Here is a 17,358-nt window from a genome sequence, read left to right as displayed (position 1 = left end):
ATAAGGCTGGGTTCACACTACGTTTTCTCCCATACGGGAGCGCATACGGCAGGGGGGAGCTAAAAGCTCGCGCTCCCGTATGTCACCGTATGCGCTCCCGTATGTCATTCATTTCAATGAGCCGACCGGAGTGAAACGTTCGGTCCGGTCGGCTCATTGAAATGAATGACATACGGGAGCGCATACGGTGACATACGGGAGCGCGAGCTTTTAGCTCCCCCCTGCCGTATGCGCTCCCGTATGGGAGAAAACGTAGTGTGAACCCAGCCTAACACTGCACACACTGATCTCCTATGCTGATCACTGGCGTGTATTAACACGCCTGTGATCAGTGTTATCGGCGCTTGACTGCTCCTGCCTGGATCTCAGGCACGGAGCAGTCATTCGTCGATCAGACACCGAGGAGGCAGGTAAGGGCCCTCCCGATGTCCTGTAAGCTGTTCGGGACCCCGTGATTTCACCTCACACTTTCGCTTTAGAAGCGGCGGTCAACTTTGACCGCCGCTTCTAAAGGGTTAATACCACACATTGCCGCGATCGGCGATGTGTGGTATTAGCCGCGGGTCCAGGCTGTTGATGAGCGCCGGGACCGACGCGATGTGATGCAGGGTCGCAGCGCGACCCCGCTTCATTTCGTGGGAGCCGGCGCAGGACGTAAATATACGTCCTGCGTCGTTAAGGCGTTAAAAGTGGTGTGTTGGGGGGGGGGATAAGATGTCAAATCGCAGGGGGTCCCACTGCTGGGAACCCCCGGGATCTACCATGCAGCACCCAACTTTAGCGGCTTCCATCTCGACCACGAGGACGGAGCATAGTGACGTCACGGCTCCGCCCCCGTGTGACATCATGCTCCGCCCCCTCAATGCAAGTCTATTGGAGGGACGTGACAGCTGTGATCGCCAGTAATCAGACCCGGAGCGAACACGCTCCGGGGACTGATTCTAACAGGGTGCCACGTGGAAGATCATGGGGGTCCCGACATATTAAGATGTCTGATCGCGGGGCGGGGGGGGGGGTTGGGGCCTGCTGGGAACCACCCCCCTTGATCTCCGTGCAGCACCCGCGCGATCACCCCCCCTCCCATAGGCATGAATGGAGGGGGCATGTAATTACATCACGTCTCCAGTCCCGGAAGTTTCCGAAACTAGAGACGCAGCTCCGCATACAATGCATTTGCTGCAGGGAGATGGCGGGGGTCCCAGCAGCGGGCTCCCTGCGATCAGACGTCTATCGCCTTTGGATAGGGGATAAGATGTATTTGGCCGGAATACCCCCTTTAACCTTTTCCGGACACCGGGCGCATACATACGCCCTGCATCCAGAGTCCTTAAGGACGTGGGGCGTATCCATACGCCCGTGGGAATTCCGGTCCCAGGCATCCCGGCACATCGCCCAGGGGGGTCCTGAGAACAATGACACCCATAACCCCCTGACCCCCCCCCCCCCCCCCCCCCCCCATGTCGGCGATCGCAGAAAATCGCATGTCAATTCAGACATGCGATTTTCTGCTATTCCTGGGCATGCTGGGAGTTGTAGTTTTGCAACATCTGGAGGGTCACAGTTTGGAGACCACTGTTACAGTGGTGCCCAAACAGTAGCCCTCCAGATGTTGCCAAACTACATCTCTCAGCATGCCTAGACTGCCCAGGCATGCTGGGAGTTGTAGTACTGTAACATCTGTCCCTTCAGATTTTGCAATTTTCATTACATTTTTGAAAATTGCTGCTCTATTTTGAAGCCCTCTAATTTTCTCAAAAAGCAAAAATATGTCCATTTTATGATGCCAACATAAAGTGGACATATTGTATTCGTGAATAAAAATAAAAATGTATTGGAAATATCCATTTTCCTTACAAGTACAGAGTTTCAAAGTTAAAAAAATGCAAAATTTTCGAAATTTTCGAAATTTTCATGAAATTTTGGGATTTTTCACCAAAAAAAGGATACGCCGAAAATTTACCCCCAAAATAAAGTAGAATATGTCACGAAAAAAACTCAGAATATTTGGTAAAAGCATTTTTGTGTTATTAATTCGTAAAGCGACGGTGGACAGAATTGAGAAAAAGGGCTCAGTTCTTAAGGTGAAAAAGGGCTGTGTCCTTAAGGGGTTAATATCTAAAGGTTTGTATCTGTCCTCCAGCACCATCTCACAGAGGGTTATGTTGGTGTTCAATGATTGGTCTTTTTTGCACTAAAGTACATTTACCTCTAAGAAACAGAGCCCATCTCCTTCCTGAATGATATGATGGCTGTGTGGTTTCGTGGTGTTTAAACCTGCATATTATCCTCAGAACACCTTAGTACACAATTTTTTCTGATGTACTTTGATTTTCCCATTATGAAAAGCAAAGAGGCAAGTAGACCTTAGAATACTGACACGGGTGTACCTCCCTTTTAAGAGTTCCTATCATGATCTTGTTAAATTTTATAATGCTCCCAGTTCACTGCCCCAATCATGATAAGCCACACCCTGCCTTTATTTTTTTTATAATTTTTTTTCATTTTCTACCTTGATATTGCACTGAATTTTCTGCTCAGTCTCAGTCAGGTTAACAGACTGGGAAGGGGCGTTCCCCAGTAGGTGTGACATCTGAAGCCATACAGGGGAGAACTTCCTCCCTCACTCTGCTAAACACAGCCCAGAGCAGTTCAGTGTTTGAGATGAGCTATGATTGGCTAAGGCTGCACACACACCCTCAGCACTCCAGACTGCATTTCCTGATTTTGGACTTCTGCCAGGCCAGCAGAAGTCCAAAGTCTGTGCAAGAGATGGGGGAAATGTGCTCTGGTCAAGTAGGGAGACACCTAGAGGCAGCTTTTTTTTAAGCACAAATAAAACATAGAAAACTTTATTTTTTTAAACAAAGTACATTCGAAAGATGTTTTGTTTACCATAAAGGAGTGCAATAGTAAAAATTAGTTTTAATGAGAGTGCCCATTTAACTCACATGAGCTTCTAAAGCAATTACATTTTTTGGAATATTTGAAGGCACAGTCAGCTTGGTGTATGTACACTTCTGACTCACTGGACTTGATATACTGAATTTTAAATGAAATGAGCAGTCTGTAAACATTATTTGGGAAGAAACACCTGTGTTATGTACACAGCAGATGTCCTAAAAAACTTGCTAAAACTAGAGTTTGTAGTTGAAACTAGGAGTTTTAATAATTTCAACCTAAGTTATGACTGACTCTCTTTATAAGCAACAGTTGCACTACTTAAAGTCACATTTATCATCCATAAAGAGTCACTCTTAAACAACACTATGCACATGCATTGATTCTGTTCCAGGGCATGTATTTTGCATTAGATAAAGTGTTACAGTATTAGCAGATCACCTATAATCAATTAAATTTCATCAAGTCACTGTGATCCACCAGCGTTGCAAATAAGGAATTATAAAAGGGGCCACTGAACATTAGCAATAAATAACTCTAAACAAAAAGGGATTTCCTCTAAAAATTCTTCATCATCATCATCATCATCATCATCATCATCTCAGATCTTTCTACTGGAAGGTGCTAAAGGGGTACTCCGGCGCTAAGACATCTTACCCCTTATCCAAAGGATAGGGTATAAGATGCCTGATTGCGGGGGTCCCGCCGCTGGGGACCCCCGTGATCTTGCACGCAGCACCCCTTTAGAATCAGTCCCCGGAGCACGTTCGCTCCGGGTCTGATTACTGGCGATCATGGGGCTGGAGCATTGTGAAGTCACGGCTACCCGTGATCGCCAGCAATCCGACCCGGAGCGAATGTGCTCCGGGGACAGATTTTAATGGGGTGATGCGTGCAAGATCACGCGTGACCCCCGCGATCAGGCATCTTATCCCCTATCCTTTGAATAGGGGATAAGATGTCTTAGCGCTGGAGTACCCATTTAAAGCAACATTATCTCTACAATAAGTACTTTGCCAGAGGCTTCAATGAAGGCCAAAATGTAGAAAATCTCGTTGACCACTATATATCTGTTGGAAGTTAACCGGCACAAGCTATACATTATACACTCACTGACCACTTTATTAGTTACACACCTGTTCAATTTCTTGTTACCTCAAATAGCTAATAAACTAATCACATAGCAGCAACTCAATGCATTTAGGCATGTAGACATGGTCAATTAAATCAGAGCATCAGATTGGGGAAAAAGGGGATTTAAATGACTTTGAACATGTTATGGTCGTTGACATCGAGAAGCCTGTCTGAGTATTTCAGAAACTGCTGTTCTATGTGGATTTTCAAGCACTTCTAGGGTTTACAGAGAATGATCTGAAAGATTTCTAGAGTAGAATGGGCAGACTGCTTTGAGATGACAGAAAGGCTACAGTCACTGAAATAACAAATTGTTACAACAAAAGATATTCAGAGTATCATCTCTTAATGCACAACACTTCCAACCTTAAAAGCAGCTACACGCCGGGTGCCACCCCTGTCCGTTATGAACAGGAAACTGAGGCTACAAGCTTGGAGCTGGTGTAGACTTCAAAGCCAAGCGAGCGGGACAGGCCCAAGCCTCTTCTGCCGAATGCTACGGCCAAGGGACTTAAAGGAATACGTCACTGGAAAAAAAATGTTTTTTTTAAATGAACTGGTGCCAGAAAGTTAAATAGATTTGTAAATTATGCAAGGTAGAGAAAAAGATGGCACTCACCCACTAAAAAGGACTTGTAAAGGTGACTTTAGTCATCCAAAAGTGCATGTGCATAGCAGTTTACAGCATACAGGCAGGTAAAGGCAGGCGAAGACGCCGGGAGATCCTGCACGCTGGATCTCCCGGCGTCTTCGCCTGCCTTTACCTGCCTGTATGCTGTAAACTGCTATGCACATGCACTTTTGGATGACTAGTCCGGATTAAAGTCACCTTTACAAGTCCTTTTTAGTGGGTGAGTGCCATCTTTTTCTCTACCTTGCATTATTGGAAGATTTCTGCCATTTTCTGTGAGATTGAGCACCACCCCTAGGACTATATTTACACTGCACCCAGTCGCGGTTTTTGTTCACTCCTTGCACAGCAGTGCCGGATAGTGTTTCTTTCTGGTTTTACTGAGATTTGTAAATTACTTCTATTAAAAAAATCGTAATCCCTCCAGTATTTAGCAGCTGTTGTATGATCCACAAGAAGTTCTTTTCGTTTTGAATTTCCTTTCTGCCTGACCACAGTTCTCTCTGATGACATCTCTGTCCAGAGCAGGAGCAAATCCCCATAGAAAACCTATCCTGCTCTGCACAGTTCCCAAAATGGAAAGTGGTGTCAGCAGAGAGCTCTGTGGTCAGAAAAGAACTTCCTGTGGATCATAACATCAGCTGATAATTACTGGAAGGATTAACAGTTTTTAATACAAGTAATTTACAAATCTGTTTAACTTTCTGGCACCAGTTGATTTAACCCCTTAAGGACCGGGCGCTTTTCGGTTTTTGCTCTTTCGTTTTTTTCCTCCTTACCTTTAAAAAAATCATAACTCTAAATTTTGCACCTAAAAATCTGTATTATGGCTTATTTTTTTGCGCCACCAATTCTACATTTGTAATGATATCAGTCATTTTACCCAAAAATCTACGGCGAAACGGGGAAAAAAAAAAATCATTTTGCAACAAAATTGAAAAAAATACAGCCACTTTAATTTGGGGGGCTTCCGTTTCTACGCAGTACATTTTTTGGTATAAATGACACCTTATCTTTATTCTCTAGGTCCATACGGTTAAAATGATACCCTACTTGTATAGGTTTGATTTTGTATTACTTCAGATAAAAATCAAACTATATGCAGGAAAATGTATACGTTTAAAATTGTCATCTTCTGACCCCTATAACTTTTTTATTTTTCCGTGTTTAGGGTGCTGTGATGGTTTACTTTTTGTGCCGTGATCTGAAGTTTTTGTCGGTATCATTTTTGCAATGATCTGACTTTTTGATCGCTTTTTATTCATCTTTTCATGACATAAAAAGTGACCAAAAATACACTATTTTGGACTTTGGAATTTTTTTGTGCTTACGCCATTGATCGTGCGGTTTAATTAGCGGTATATTTTTAATTCGGACATTTCCACATGTGGTGATACCACATATGTTTATTTATAAAGGGTTAATGATTTTTTTTTTTTTTTTTTTTTTTTTTTTTTACACTTTTCTTTTGCAATATTATAGCCCCCATAGGGAGGTATAACATTGCATTTACTGATCTTTAACAGTGTTCAATGCATCTCCATAGGGATGCAATGATCAGTGTTTTCGGCGATTGATTGCTCAAGCCTGGATCTCAGGCTTGAAGCATTCAATCGGCGATCGGACTGCAGGAAGGAAGGTAAGAGACCTTCCTCCTGTAGTACAGCTGTTCGGGATGCCGCGGTGATCCCGAACAGCTCCCTAAGCTAACCGACACTTTTTACTTTCACTTTTAGCCGCGTGGCTCAGCTTTGAGCGTGCTGCTAAAGGGTTAATAGCGCGCGGCACTGCGATCAGTGCCGCGCGCTATTAGTGGCGGGTCCCGACTTCACTATGATGCCGGGCCCGCCGTGATATGATGCGGGGTCACCGTGGGACCCCACGTTATATCACAGGAGCGGGACCAAGGACGTACTCATAAGTCCTTGGTCCTTAAAGGGGTACTCCGCCCCTGGCATCTTATCCTCTATCCAAAGCATAGGGGATAAGATGTCAGATCGCCGCGGTCCCGCTGCTGGATACCCTGGGATCGCCGTTGCGGCACCCCGCCATCATTACTGCACAGAGCGAGTTCACTCTGTGCGTAATGACAGGCAATACAGGGGCCGGAGCAGCGTGACGTCATGGCCCCGCCCCTCATGACATCACGGAACGTCCCCTTAATGCAAGTCTATGGCAGGGGGCGTGACAACCGCCACGCCCCCTTCCCATAGACTTGTATTGACGGGGGCAGGCCGTGACGTCACGAGGGACGGAGCCGTGACGTAACGATGCTCCGGCCCCTGTATTGCCCGTCATTACGTGCAGAGCGATCTCGCTCTGCGCAGTAATGATAGCGGGGTGCTGCAGCAGCGATCCCCTGGGTCCCCAGCAGCAGGACCCCGGCGATCTGACATCTTATCCCCTATCCTTTGGATAGGGGATAAGATGTCTAGGGGCGGAGTACCCCTTTAAGAGGTTAAAGAGAAAAAAAAAATTTCCAGTGCAGTACCCCTTTAGTTCACATCACCACAAAATGTTTCCAATTGAGAGTAAAAGCACAACAATTCCAAGAATTTCAAAATGGTCATAAAATTCTTGCAATTGTCTCAAGTCAAACAAACTAACAAAATATCAATGAGGCCCAATATGATAAAACATAAAAAACTTTTACTGCTACATTAAGGTAGGGATAGTCACTGATTCATCTCAGTCTAGGTCCCCAAAGTTGAAAAAAAGAAAAATTATATAAGAAAATAAATATCTGTTCTCTAGGATACATTATTTTTGTGATGATCGATAATTTATATATAGAGAAACACAAAAAAAAAAAATGAATCTGTGATTATGTGATTGCACACAGCATTATTACCCAGGTAACATTTGCTTATGAACTATGTTTGAGGACTGCATAGCAGATACCTTTAGTAATGGCAAAGTGGTTAATTATTCACAGATTACAACTATTTGTCAGCAGTTTACCCCAACTAGCGGTTGAACTATGCTTACCATCTATTATATACACAAAAGGGACTTTGTGGCTCACATGCACAGCAAGCAAAGCCAGAGAGTGTATACAGGTCCTTCTAAAAAAAAAAATAGCATATTGTGCTAAAGTTCATTATTTTTCATAATGTAATGATAAACATTAAACTTTCATATATTTTAGATTCATTGCACACCAACTGAAATATTTCAGGTCTTTTATTGTTTTAATACTGATGATTTTGGCATACAGCTCATGAAAACCCCAAATTCCCATCTCAAAAAATTAGCATATCATGAAAAGGTTCTCTAAATGAGCTATTAACCTAATCATCGGAATCAACTAATTAACTCTAAACACCTGCAAAAGATTCCTGAGGCTTTTAAAAACTCCCAGCCTGGTTCATTACTCAAAACCGCAATCATGGGTAAGACTGCCGACCTGACTGCTGTCCAGAAGGCCATCATTGACACAGAAAGAAATTTCTGAACAAATAGGCTGTTCCCAGAGTGCTGTATCAAGGCACCTCAGTGGGAAGTCTGTGGAAAGGAAAAAATGTGGCAGAAAACGCTCCACAACGAGAAGAGGTGACCAGACCCTGAGGAAGATTGTGGAGAAGGACCGATTCCAGACCTTGGGGGACCTGTGGAAGCAGTGGACTGAGTCTGGAGTAGAAACATCCAGAGCCACCGTGCACAGGCGTATGCAGGAAATGGGCTACAGGTGCCGCATTCCCCAGTCAAGCCACTTTTAAACCAGAAACAGCGGCAGAAGCTCCTGACCTGGGCTACAGAGAAGCAGCACTGGACTGTTGCTCAGTGGTCCAAAGTACTTTTTCGGATGAAAGCAAATTTTGCATGTCATTCGGAAATCAAGGTGCCAGAGTCTGGAGGAAGACTGGGGAGAAGGAAATGCCTGAAGTCCAGTGTCAAGTACCCACAGTCCCACAGCTGCTGGTGTTGGTCCACTGTGTTTTATCAAGGGTAGGGTCAATGCAGCTAGCTCTCAGGAGATTTTGGAGCACTTCATGCTTCCATCTGCTGAAAAGCTTTATGGAGATGAAGATTTCATTTTTCAGCACGACCTGGCACCTGCTCACAGTGCCAAAACCACTGGTAAATGGTTTACTGACCATGGTATTACTGTGCTCAATTGGCCTGCCAACTCTCCTGACCTGAGCCCCATAGAGAATCTGTGGGATATTGTGAAGAGAAAGTTGAGAGACGCAAGACCCAACACTCTGGATGAGCTTAAGGCCGCTATCAAAGCATCCTGGGCCTCCAGAACACCTCAGCAGTGCCACAGGCTGATTGCCTACATGCCACGCCGCATTGAAGCAGTCATTTCTGCAAAAGGATTCCCAACCAAGTATTGAGTGCATAACTGAACATAATTATTTGAAGGTTTACTTTTTTTGTATTAAAGACACTTTTCTTTTATTGGTCGGATGAAATATGCTAAATTTTTTTTGTATAGGAATTTTGGTTTTCATGCCAAAATCATCAGTATTAAAACAATAAAAGACCTGAAATATTTCAGTTGGTGTGCAATGAATCTAAAAAATATGAAAGTTTAATTTTTATCATTACATTATGGAAAATAATGAACTTTAGCACAATATGCAAATTTTTTGAGAAGGACCTATATATACACTGCTCAAAAAATAAAATAAAAGGGAACACTAAGATAACACATCCTAGATCTAGATCTGAATGAATGAACTAATCGTATGAAATACTTTCATCTTTACATAGATGAATGTGCTGACAACAAAATCAAACAAAAATTATCAAATTTATCAACCCATGGAGGTCTGAAAATGGAGCCACACTCAAAATCAAAGTGGAAAACCACACTACAGGCTGATCCAACTTTATGTAATGTCCTTAAAACAAGTCAAAATGAGGCTCAGTTTTGTGTGTGGGGCCTCCACGTGCCTGTATGACCTCCCTACAATGCCTGGGCATGCTCTCGATGAGGTGGCGGGTGGTCTCCTGAGGGATGTCCTCCCAGACCTGGACTAAAGCATCCGCCAACTCCTGAACATTCTGTGGTGCAACATGGCATTGGTGAATGGAGAGAGACATGAAATCCCAGATGTGCTCAGTCGGATTCATGTCTGGGGTACGGTTGGGCCAGTCCATAGCATAAATGCCTTACTCTTACAGTACTGGTGACACACTCCAGCCACATGAGGTCTAGAAATATAAAAGAGCAATCCATAGCGCAAAACCGACTGGGTAGGTATTGGTAGAAGGATTCTTTTTAAGGCCTCTTACCCCAGGTGGTTGTGTGAGCACACACACACACACCAATGGACAGCGTGTAAGGATTGTTAGAGCCCGGTCTGCAGCCTCCCAACCAAGTAGATAGCGACGAATGGACTCCAAAAGGTGCGGTGGGTCTTTTGCGGCGCTGACTCGGAACAGGCACATCAGGCGAGTATAAAAGGTTTATTAAAATGCAACGCATTTCACTAGAGGTGCACCGAAATGGAAATTTCAGAACCGAAACGAAACCGAAATAAAAAAAAATGTCCGGCCGAAACCGATACAGATACCGAAAATGACTTCTCCCCGTCTTCTGGTAAAATGAAGCGCTCCGCTCATTAGATTAGATTAGATTCCCCCACATTAGATTGCCAGCTCCCCCACATTCGGTCGGGAGTTCCCCCACAATAGTAGGCAGCTCCCCCACAACAGTAGGCAGCTCCCCCACAACAGTAGGCAGGTTCCCAAATTAGGTCAGCATTTCCCCCACAACAGTAGGCAGGTTCCCCACAATAGTAGGCAGCTCCCACACAATATTAGACAGCTCCCCCCAACAATAGTAGGCAGGTTCCTCACATTAGGTCAGCATTTCCCCCACAATAGTAGGCAGCTCCCCCCAACAATAGTAGGCAGTTCCCACACAATATTAGGCAGCTCCCCCCAACAATATTAGGCAGCTCCCCCCAACAATATTAGGCAGCTCCCCCCAACAATATTAGGCAGCTCCCCCCACATTTGTAGGCAGCTCCGCCCCCCCCCCCCCCCCACAATATCAGGCAGCTCCCCCCCACAATATCAGGCAGCTCCCCCCACATTTGTAGGCAGCTCCCCCCCACAATATCAGGCAGATCCCCCCCACAATATCAGGCAGCTCCCCCCCCCCCCCCCCACAATATTAGGCAGCTCCCTCCCCTCCCCCCCCCCCCCCCCCCCCCCCCCCACACACACACACACACACACACACACACTTGTAGGCAGCTCCCCCCCACATTAGGTCAGCAGTTCCCCCACCCCACAGACATACAGCTTCCAGCCATATACAGTGTATGGCTGGAGGCTGTATGTCTGTACTGCTGCCCCCACAGTGATCCGGTCACCGCTCCTCCGGCCCGGGGTCACATCTACTGCTATGGCCTATGGACCATAGCAGTAGGTGCCGGGACCGGAGGAGCGGTGACCGGAACACTGAAGAAGATGACGCGGTCACTTACCAGGCCCCGGCCGGCGTGCGTTCTCCTGCGACGATCCTGCGGTCCTCCTGCGTCTCTATGGTTGTACGCACGGGACGTCAGTGACGTCCCGTGCGTACGACCATAGAGGCGGAGAAGCGAGGGACCGAAGGAGGATCGCGGGAGGATCGCAGGAGGACGCCAGGGAATGGTGAGTGACCGCCGGACATCCTTATGTCCCGAAAAGATTTTTCGGGACACAGGGATGTCCGGGATAGGATTAGGAATACTTATTTTTATGTGCCCGGCCGGCTCCCGTGTGTGGCTGCAGGCGGGGGCCGACCAGAGCATATAAAACCTAATACTGTATACTAAAAACCAGGGGGCCTCCAGCTGTTGTGAAACTACAACTCCCAGCATGCCCGGACCGGCAAAGTCTGTCCAGGCATGCTGGGAGTTGTAGTTTCACAACAGCTGGAGGCCCCCTGGTTTTTAGTATACAGTATTAGGTTTTATATGCGCTGGCCGGCCCCCGCCTGCAGCCACACACGGGAGCCGGCCCGGGCACATAAAAAGAAGTATTCCTAATCCTATCCCGGAGAGCACAATCCCCCCCCCCCCCCCAGATGTTGCGGCCGGCCCCCCCTGCACCGCCCACGAGTGCCTCTGCCACTGGCAGTGTTTGTAACTTGTGCTGTGGGCGGGCAGGGGAGGTGGTCATTATCGGCAGATTTTTAGTTGTTTCGGCATTTTGCCGAAATAGCTATTTTCGGCCGATATGTATCGGCCGCCGATATATCGGTGCATCCCTACATTTCACCGCACATGGGCAGCTTCAGGCATATAAACCTTTTATACTCATCTAATGTGCCTGTTCCGAGTCAGCGCCGCAGAAGACCCACCGCACCTTTGAAGTCCATTTGTCGACATGAGGTCTAGCATTGTCTTGCATTAGGAGGAACCCAGGGCCAACCGCACCAGCATATGTTCTCACAAGGGGTCTGAGGATCTCATCTCAGTACCTAATGGCAGTCAGGCTACCTCTGGCAAGCACATGGATGGCTGTGTGCCCCTCCCCCCTCTCCCCCCACCCCCAAAGAAATGCCACCACACACCATTATTGACCCACCACCAAACCCGTCATGCTAGAGGATGTTGAAGGCAGCAGGATGTTCTCCACAGCATCTCCAGACTCTGTAATGTCTGTCACATGTGCTCAGTGTGAACCTGCTTTCATCTGTGAAGAGCACAGGGCGCCAGTGGTGAATTTGCCAATCTTGGTGGACACATGCACATTTGTGGCCTACTGGAGTTTCTTTTGCAGGGCTCTGGCAGTGCTTCTGCTGCTGGGTTGTTGGCCTCCTCCACATCTCCTGATGTACTGGCCTGTCTCCTGGTAGCGCCTCCATGCTCTGGACACTACGCTGACAGACACAGCAAACCTTCTTACCACAACTCGCATTGGTGTGCCATCCTGGATGAGCTGCACTACCTGAGCCACTTGTGTGGGTTGTAGACTCAGTCTCATGCTACCACTAGAGTAAAAGCACCGCCAGCATTCAAAAGTGACCAAAACATCAGCAAAGAAGCATAGGAACTTAGAAGTGGTCTGTGGTCACCACCTGCAGAACCACTGCTTTATTGGGGGTGTCTTGCTAATTGCCTATAAATTTCCAACTGTTGTCGGTTCCATTTGCACAACAGCATGTGAAATGGATTGTCAATCAGTGTTGCTTCCTGAGTGGACAGTGTGATTTCACAGAAGTGTGATTGACTTGGCGTTACATTGTGTTGTTTAAGTGCTTCCTTTATTTTTTTGAGCAGTGTATCTACATACACACAAACAAACAATATTACACATAAGTGAGTACACCCTCAAATTATTGTAAATATTCTATAATATTTTTTCACGTATAGAACACTTAAATGACACTCTACTACAATGTAAAGTAGTGAGTACACACGCCTGTATAACTATGTTTAATCTTGTATCCCCTTAAAATAACTCACATAGCCATTAATGTCTAAACCTTGGCCACAAAAGGGAGTACACCCCTAAGTGAAAATGTTTAAAATTGGGCCCAAGTAGCCATTTTTGCCTTGCCAATGTCATGTGACTCCTTAGTGTTACAATGTCTAAGGAGTAAAAGGAGAGCAGGTGTCCTAAATGTGGTGTTATTGCTCTAGCACTCTAATACTGATCACTAGTAGTTCAACATGGCACCTCAAGGCAAAGAACACGGCACCTCATGAACAAATGAATTGTTGCTCTACATAGAGATAGCCTAGGCTATAAGAAGGTTGTCAAGACCCTTAAGCTAAACTGCAGTATGATGGGTAATACCATACAGCGGTTTCACAGGACAGGTTCCTCAGAAAACAGGCATTGCCATGGTCGACCAAAGAAGTTGAGTGTACCAGCTCGGCATCATATCCAGAGGTGGTCTTTAGGATACAGGCGTGCTGTCAGCTTTCCTGCAAAGGTTGAAGGGATGGGGGTCAGCCTGCCAGTGCTCAGACCATACTCAGCACACTGCATCGAATTCATCTGCATGGCTTTCGTCCCAGAATCCTCTATAGATGATGCACAAGAAACTCCACAGTTTACTAAAGACAAACAGACTACGGACATATATTACTGGAACCATAACCGGTAGTCTGATTAGACCAAGTTAAACTTATTTGGTTCAGATTGTGTCAAGCATGGGTGAGGGTAACCAGGTGAGGAGTAAAAAGACCAGTGTGTGTCTTGCATGTGGTGGGAGTGTCATGGTTTGGGGCTGCACGAGTGCTGCTGGCACTAGAAAGCTACAATTCATTGGGGAACCATGAATGTCAACATGTACTGACATACTGAAGCAGAGCATGATCCCCTCCCTACAGAGAATGGATCGCAGGGTAATGTAAGGGAACAGTCCAACATGATAATGACCCCAAACACACCTTCAAGATGAGCACTGCCTTGCTAAAGAAGCTGAGGGTAAAGGTGATGGACTAGCAAAGCATGTGTCCAAACACCTGTGGGGCATCCTCAAACGAAAGGTGGGGGAGTGCAAGGTCTCTTACATTCACCAGCTCTTTGATGGTTTATCCAGTGAAGCTCAGGTAAACTATGACCAAGAGGCTTAAGGCAGTGCTGGAAAATAATGGGGGCCACACAAAATATTGACACTTTAGGACCAGTTTGAACATTCACCACATAGGGGTGTACTCACTTTTTTTTTCCAAGGTTAAGACATTAACGGCTGTGTGTCGAGTTATTTTGAAGGGAGATAACATTAAATACTGTATACATGCTGTGTACCTACTATACATTGTAGCAGTGTCATTTTGTCCGTGTTGTCACATAAAAAGTTATAATAAAATATTCACAAAAACATTAGGGGTGGACTCACTTATGTGAAAGAGATATAGATAGATATATGGCACTAGTTCATGCACGTATGAATATTTTTAAATAGATTGGTTACACTACTTTCTTCGTAAAAAAAAAAAAAAATCTTTATGTCTATGGAAATATATTATTGAGCTGCTACAGACTATAATTCTGGGACAGATTCCAGGCCATTTCAGTAGTGTGGGAGAGCTAGTCCTCATAGCCTAGGTATAAAATTGGTAACACAGTGTAGTAAAGTCAGTGGAATAGTCACCACTCCAAGCCTTGCTTTTACAGCTTTGCACTTTTTCAAATATATAGTGTTAAAGGAGATGTCTGGTGCGAACTATTCTTATTCTATCCTGTCCGGGCTGCAAAATAAGTGAAAATAAACTTTCACTTACCTTCCTATGTTCCCCCGGAGCTCCGCTACAGCTGATCAGTCGGCCGGGCTGTCTTCCTACTTCCTTAAGCCTGGAACGTCACACGGCGCTTCAACCCATCACCGGCCGGTGATGGGCTGATGCACCATGTGACATTCCGAGCTAAGGGAAGAAGGAAGACAGCCCGGCCGACCGATCAGCTGTAGCGGAGCTCCGGGGGAACGTAGGAAGGTAAGTGAAAGTTTATTTTCACTTTTTTTTGCAGCCCGGACAGGATAGAATAGAATAATAATAGTCCGCACCGGACATCTCCTTAAACCAGCATGAATAGATTTCTGCTAGCAGCCATCTATTAGCTCTTCTGGAAAATAGAAAACTGATATAGCTACGGCTTTATGAAGGATGGGTTCAGGCAAATATGTGTAACTATAATAGCCAACTTATTACATTGTTTAAAAGAAATAAAAATTGTCCAAGGACAACCCATGACAACATCCAACATAAGGCTAGCTTGATATAGGTGGTTCCTGCAGGGGACTCCTTTATACTTCAGAGCAGAAATTCACTGCAAACAGCATCGCCTGCTCTGGAGTACCATGTATTACCTAGTTGTGTGTTCATTTGAATAGGCCCCATGTAATGCCAACTACGGGATGGCGATCCTCTGATTCCTCATTTTAGAGAAAATGTCCAGATTTGGAGTTGTTACGGTCACCACCGTTTGGATCCCCAGCTGTTCTTCTGTGTAGTGACCAATCTCCGTCTGTGTCATCCATAATGATGTCATACTGACTAGGGGCGGTCGCCAGAAGAGGTTTTGTTTCTTTGGAAGACACAGCTTTACACAGAAGAGTATAGAGGTGAGCGGTGTGAGAGCCCAGACCACAGCAGAATCTCAGATACCTCTGTGGAAAGTTCTTCATCTTTGTATAACAAAAACATTAAAAACTCTTAGAAATTAAGACCATTCCAGTAAGTTGAACAGTTCGCTTTTGCCCATTGAACAAGAAATACATCCTAGGTATGTTGCCTGCTTATTTGCATAGTTATAAAGGAGACAAGTCTCATTCAGGGCTTCATGAAAGCTGGGTGGTGACACCTGTAAAGACCACCATAATAGATGTAACCTAGCTTTCCCTAAAATATATGTAGCTGAGAAAAATTAAATAAAACAACTGTTAAAAGATACTAGTGGTCAATGATTCCAATTTACAGAGAAATGCTTCTTACACAGCAAGGAATGAAAAATAAATATTTGAGAAACATTTATTGAGCGCTAGGATAGTGCATTTCATCCGCACTCCCACAGACTGCTACATAAAGGGAACAGATTGGTCAGTATGTCATTATCCCGAAATCTGATGGAGTTGAAAGAATTCCCAACTAATAGCAGATCACAGAGCTGCTGAATAATGCGCTGCCAGGACAAAGATTAATAAAGATGCAAACTGCTGTCATCCATTTGCATTTCAATGGCAAATTTTGTATAGAACAAGACGTATCCGTAAAGCACCATTTACCAATCCATCATTAACAAGATACGACAGCGACTATTAATGGCCGCTAAACAATCGGATGCAATCTACTAATCCATAAGAAAGTGGAGGAGACAGGTCATTTCTTGGGAAGCTTTCTGTGACTTGGACAAGTTGTTCTTCCCCTTCCACACCAGTCAGGATAGAATTGGTCACATTACTACCATGATATAAAGCCTTCCTATTCACTATATACAGTTATGTTTGCAGCCAACTTAATAAGAACATCATCCATTCCTATGTATAGTGGGAATAATGCACAGGAATGGACTTGTGATCACACAACTGCATGCACCTACCTGCCTTGCACGGATCCTTGTAGTCAGTTTCCTCTGTGTGATCTTCCATTAAGTAGTCAAGCCCAAAGTGATAATCCTGCCCCATGGCCAGGCGGATGCCCCAAAGTAAGGTGAGGGCTACAGATGTCAGTGTGCAGAGCCTCCTCACATGGGAGCCACAGCCAGTCATTGCTGGAGACAGTACAAGTTTGGAGGGAGGACACAGGGCTGGTCTTTGTAGTGGGAGGAAGGCTGGGGCTGCAGGTGGGCTCTTATGTTGGGGTGCAGCAGCGGTAAAGCGCCGAGCTGGAGATGATAGTTGTGAGGGGGTATCAGGGCTGCAGGCGGGGTATAAGGGGTGCAGGGGGCGGGGAGGCCGGGAGGCGTGGCCTCGGCGCCGCGCTCTGTAGGTAGTCCCCGGCCAGGGCGTTCCTCACTGGCCGCTTCGTCCAATCAGCTGCTTCCTGCACACACCGCTCATTATAAAGCGGGCGGTGCCAGCTGTGGCAGTATGGAGAGCTCACACCGGTACCGGACAAGGCACTGTAGGCAGTGCGGACACCACAACACGGCGCCTGACAGATCACTGAGTCCTGTATGATACCGGCACATGAGCGCACAACCGGGCGTAACACCTGTACATGACCCACCTTGTATAACGCGAGTACTGTGTATACCACCGGCACATGACACTACACGGTATGAGTGTATAACCGAGC

The 17,358-nt window shown here is 45.8% G+C and overlaps 1 protein-coding gene across 3 annotated transcripts in view; it reads right to left on the bottom strand.

The window, feature by feature from the left end:
* The window catches only part of TLL2 (tolloid like 2), a 274,253-nt gene extending 257,284 nt beyond the window's left edge, over nucleotides 1-16,969 (bottom strand). For all 3 annotated transcript variants that reach the window (XM_056530355.1, XM_056530356.1, XM_056530361.1), the window contains exon 1: nucleotides 16,661-16,969. In XM_056530355.1, coding sequence (XP_056386330.1) covers nucleotides 16,661-16,829 — 169 coding nt within the window. In that variant the 5' untranslated portion in view covers nucleotides 16,830-16,969. The remainder of the gene's footprint in view (nucleotides 1-16,660) is intronic.
* Nucleotides 16,970-17,358: the final 389 nt, after the last annotated feature.

Source organism: Hyla sarda, chromosome 7, assembly GCF_029499605.1.
Source record: "Hyla sarda isolate aHylSar1 chromosome 7, aHylSar1.hap1, whole genome shotgun sequence".
In the NCBI taxonomy this organism is placed as follows: domain Eukaryota; kingdom Metazoa; phylum Chordata; class Amphibia; order Anura; family Hylidae; genus Hyla; species Hyla sarda.
Note: the sequence above shows the minus strand (reverse complement) of the source record. Positions and strands in the feature narration are given on the sequence as shown.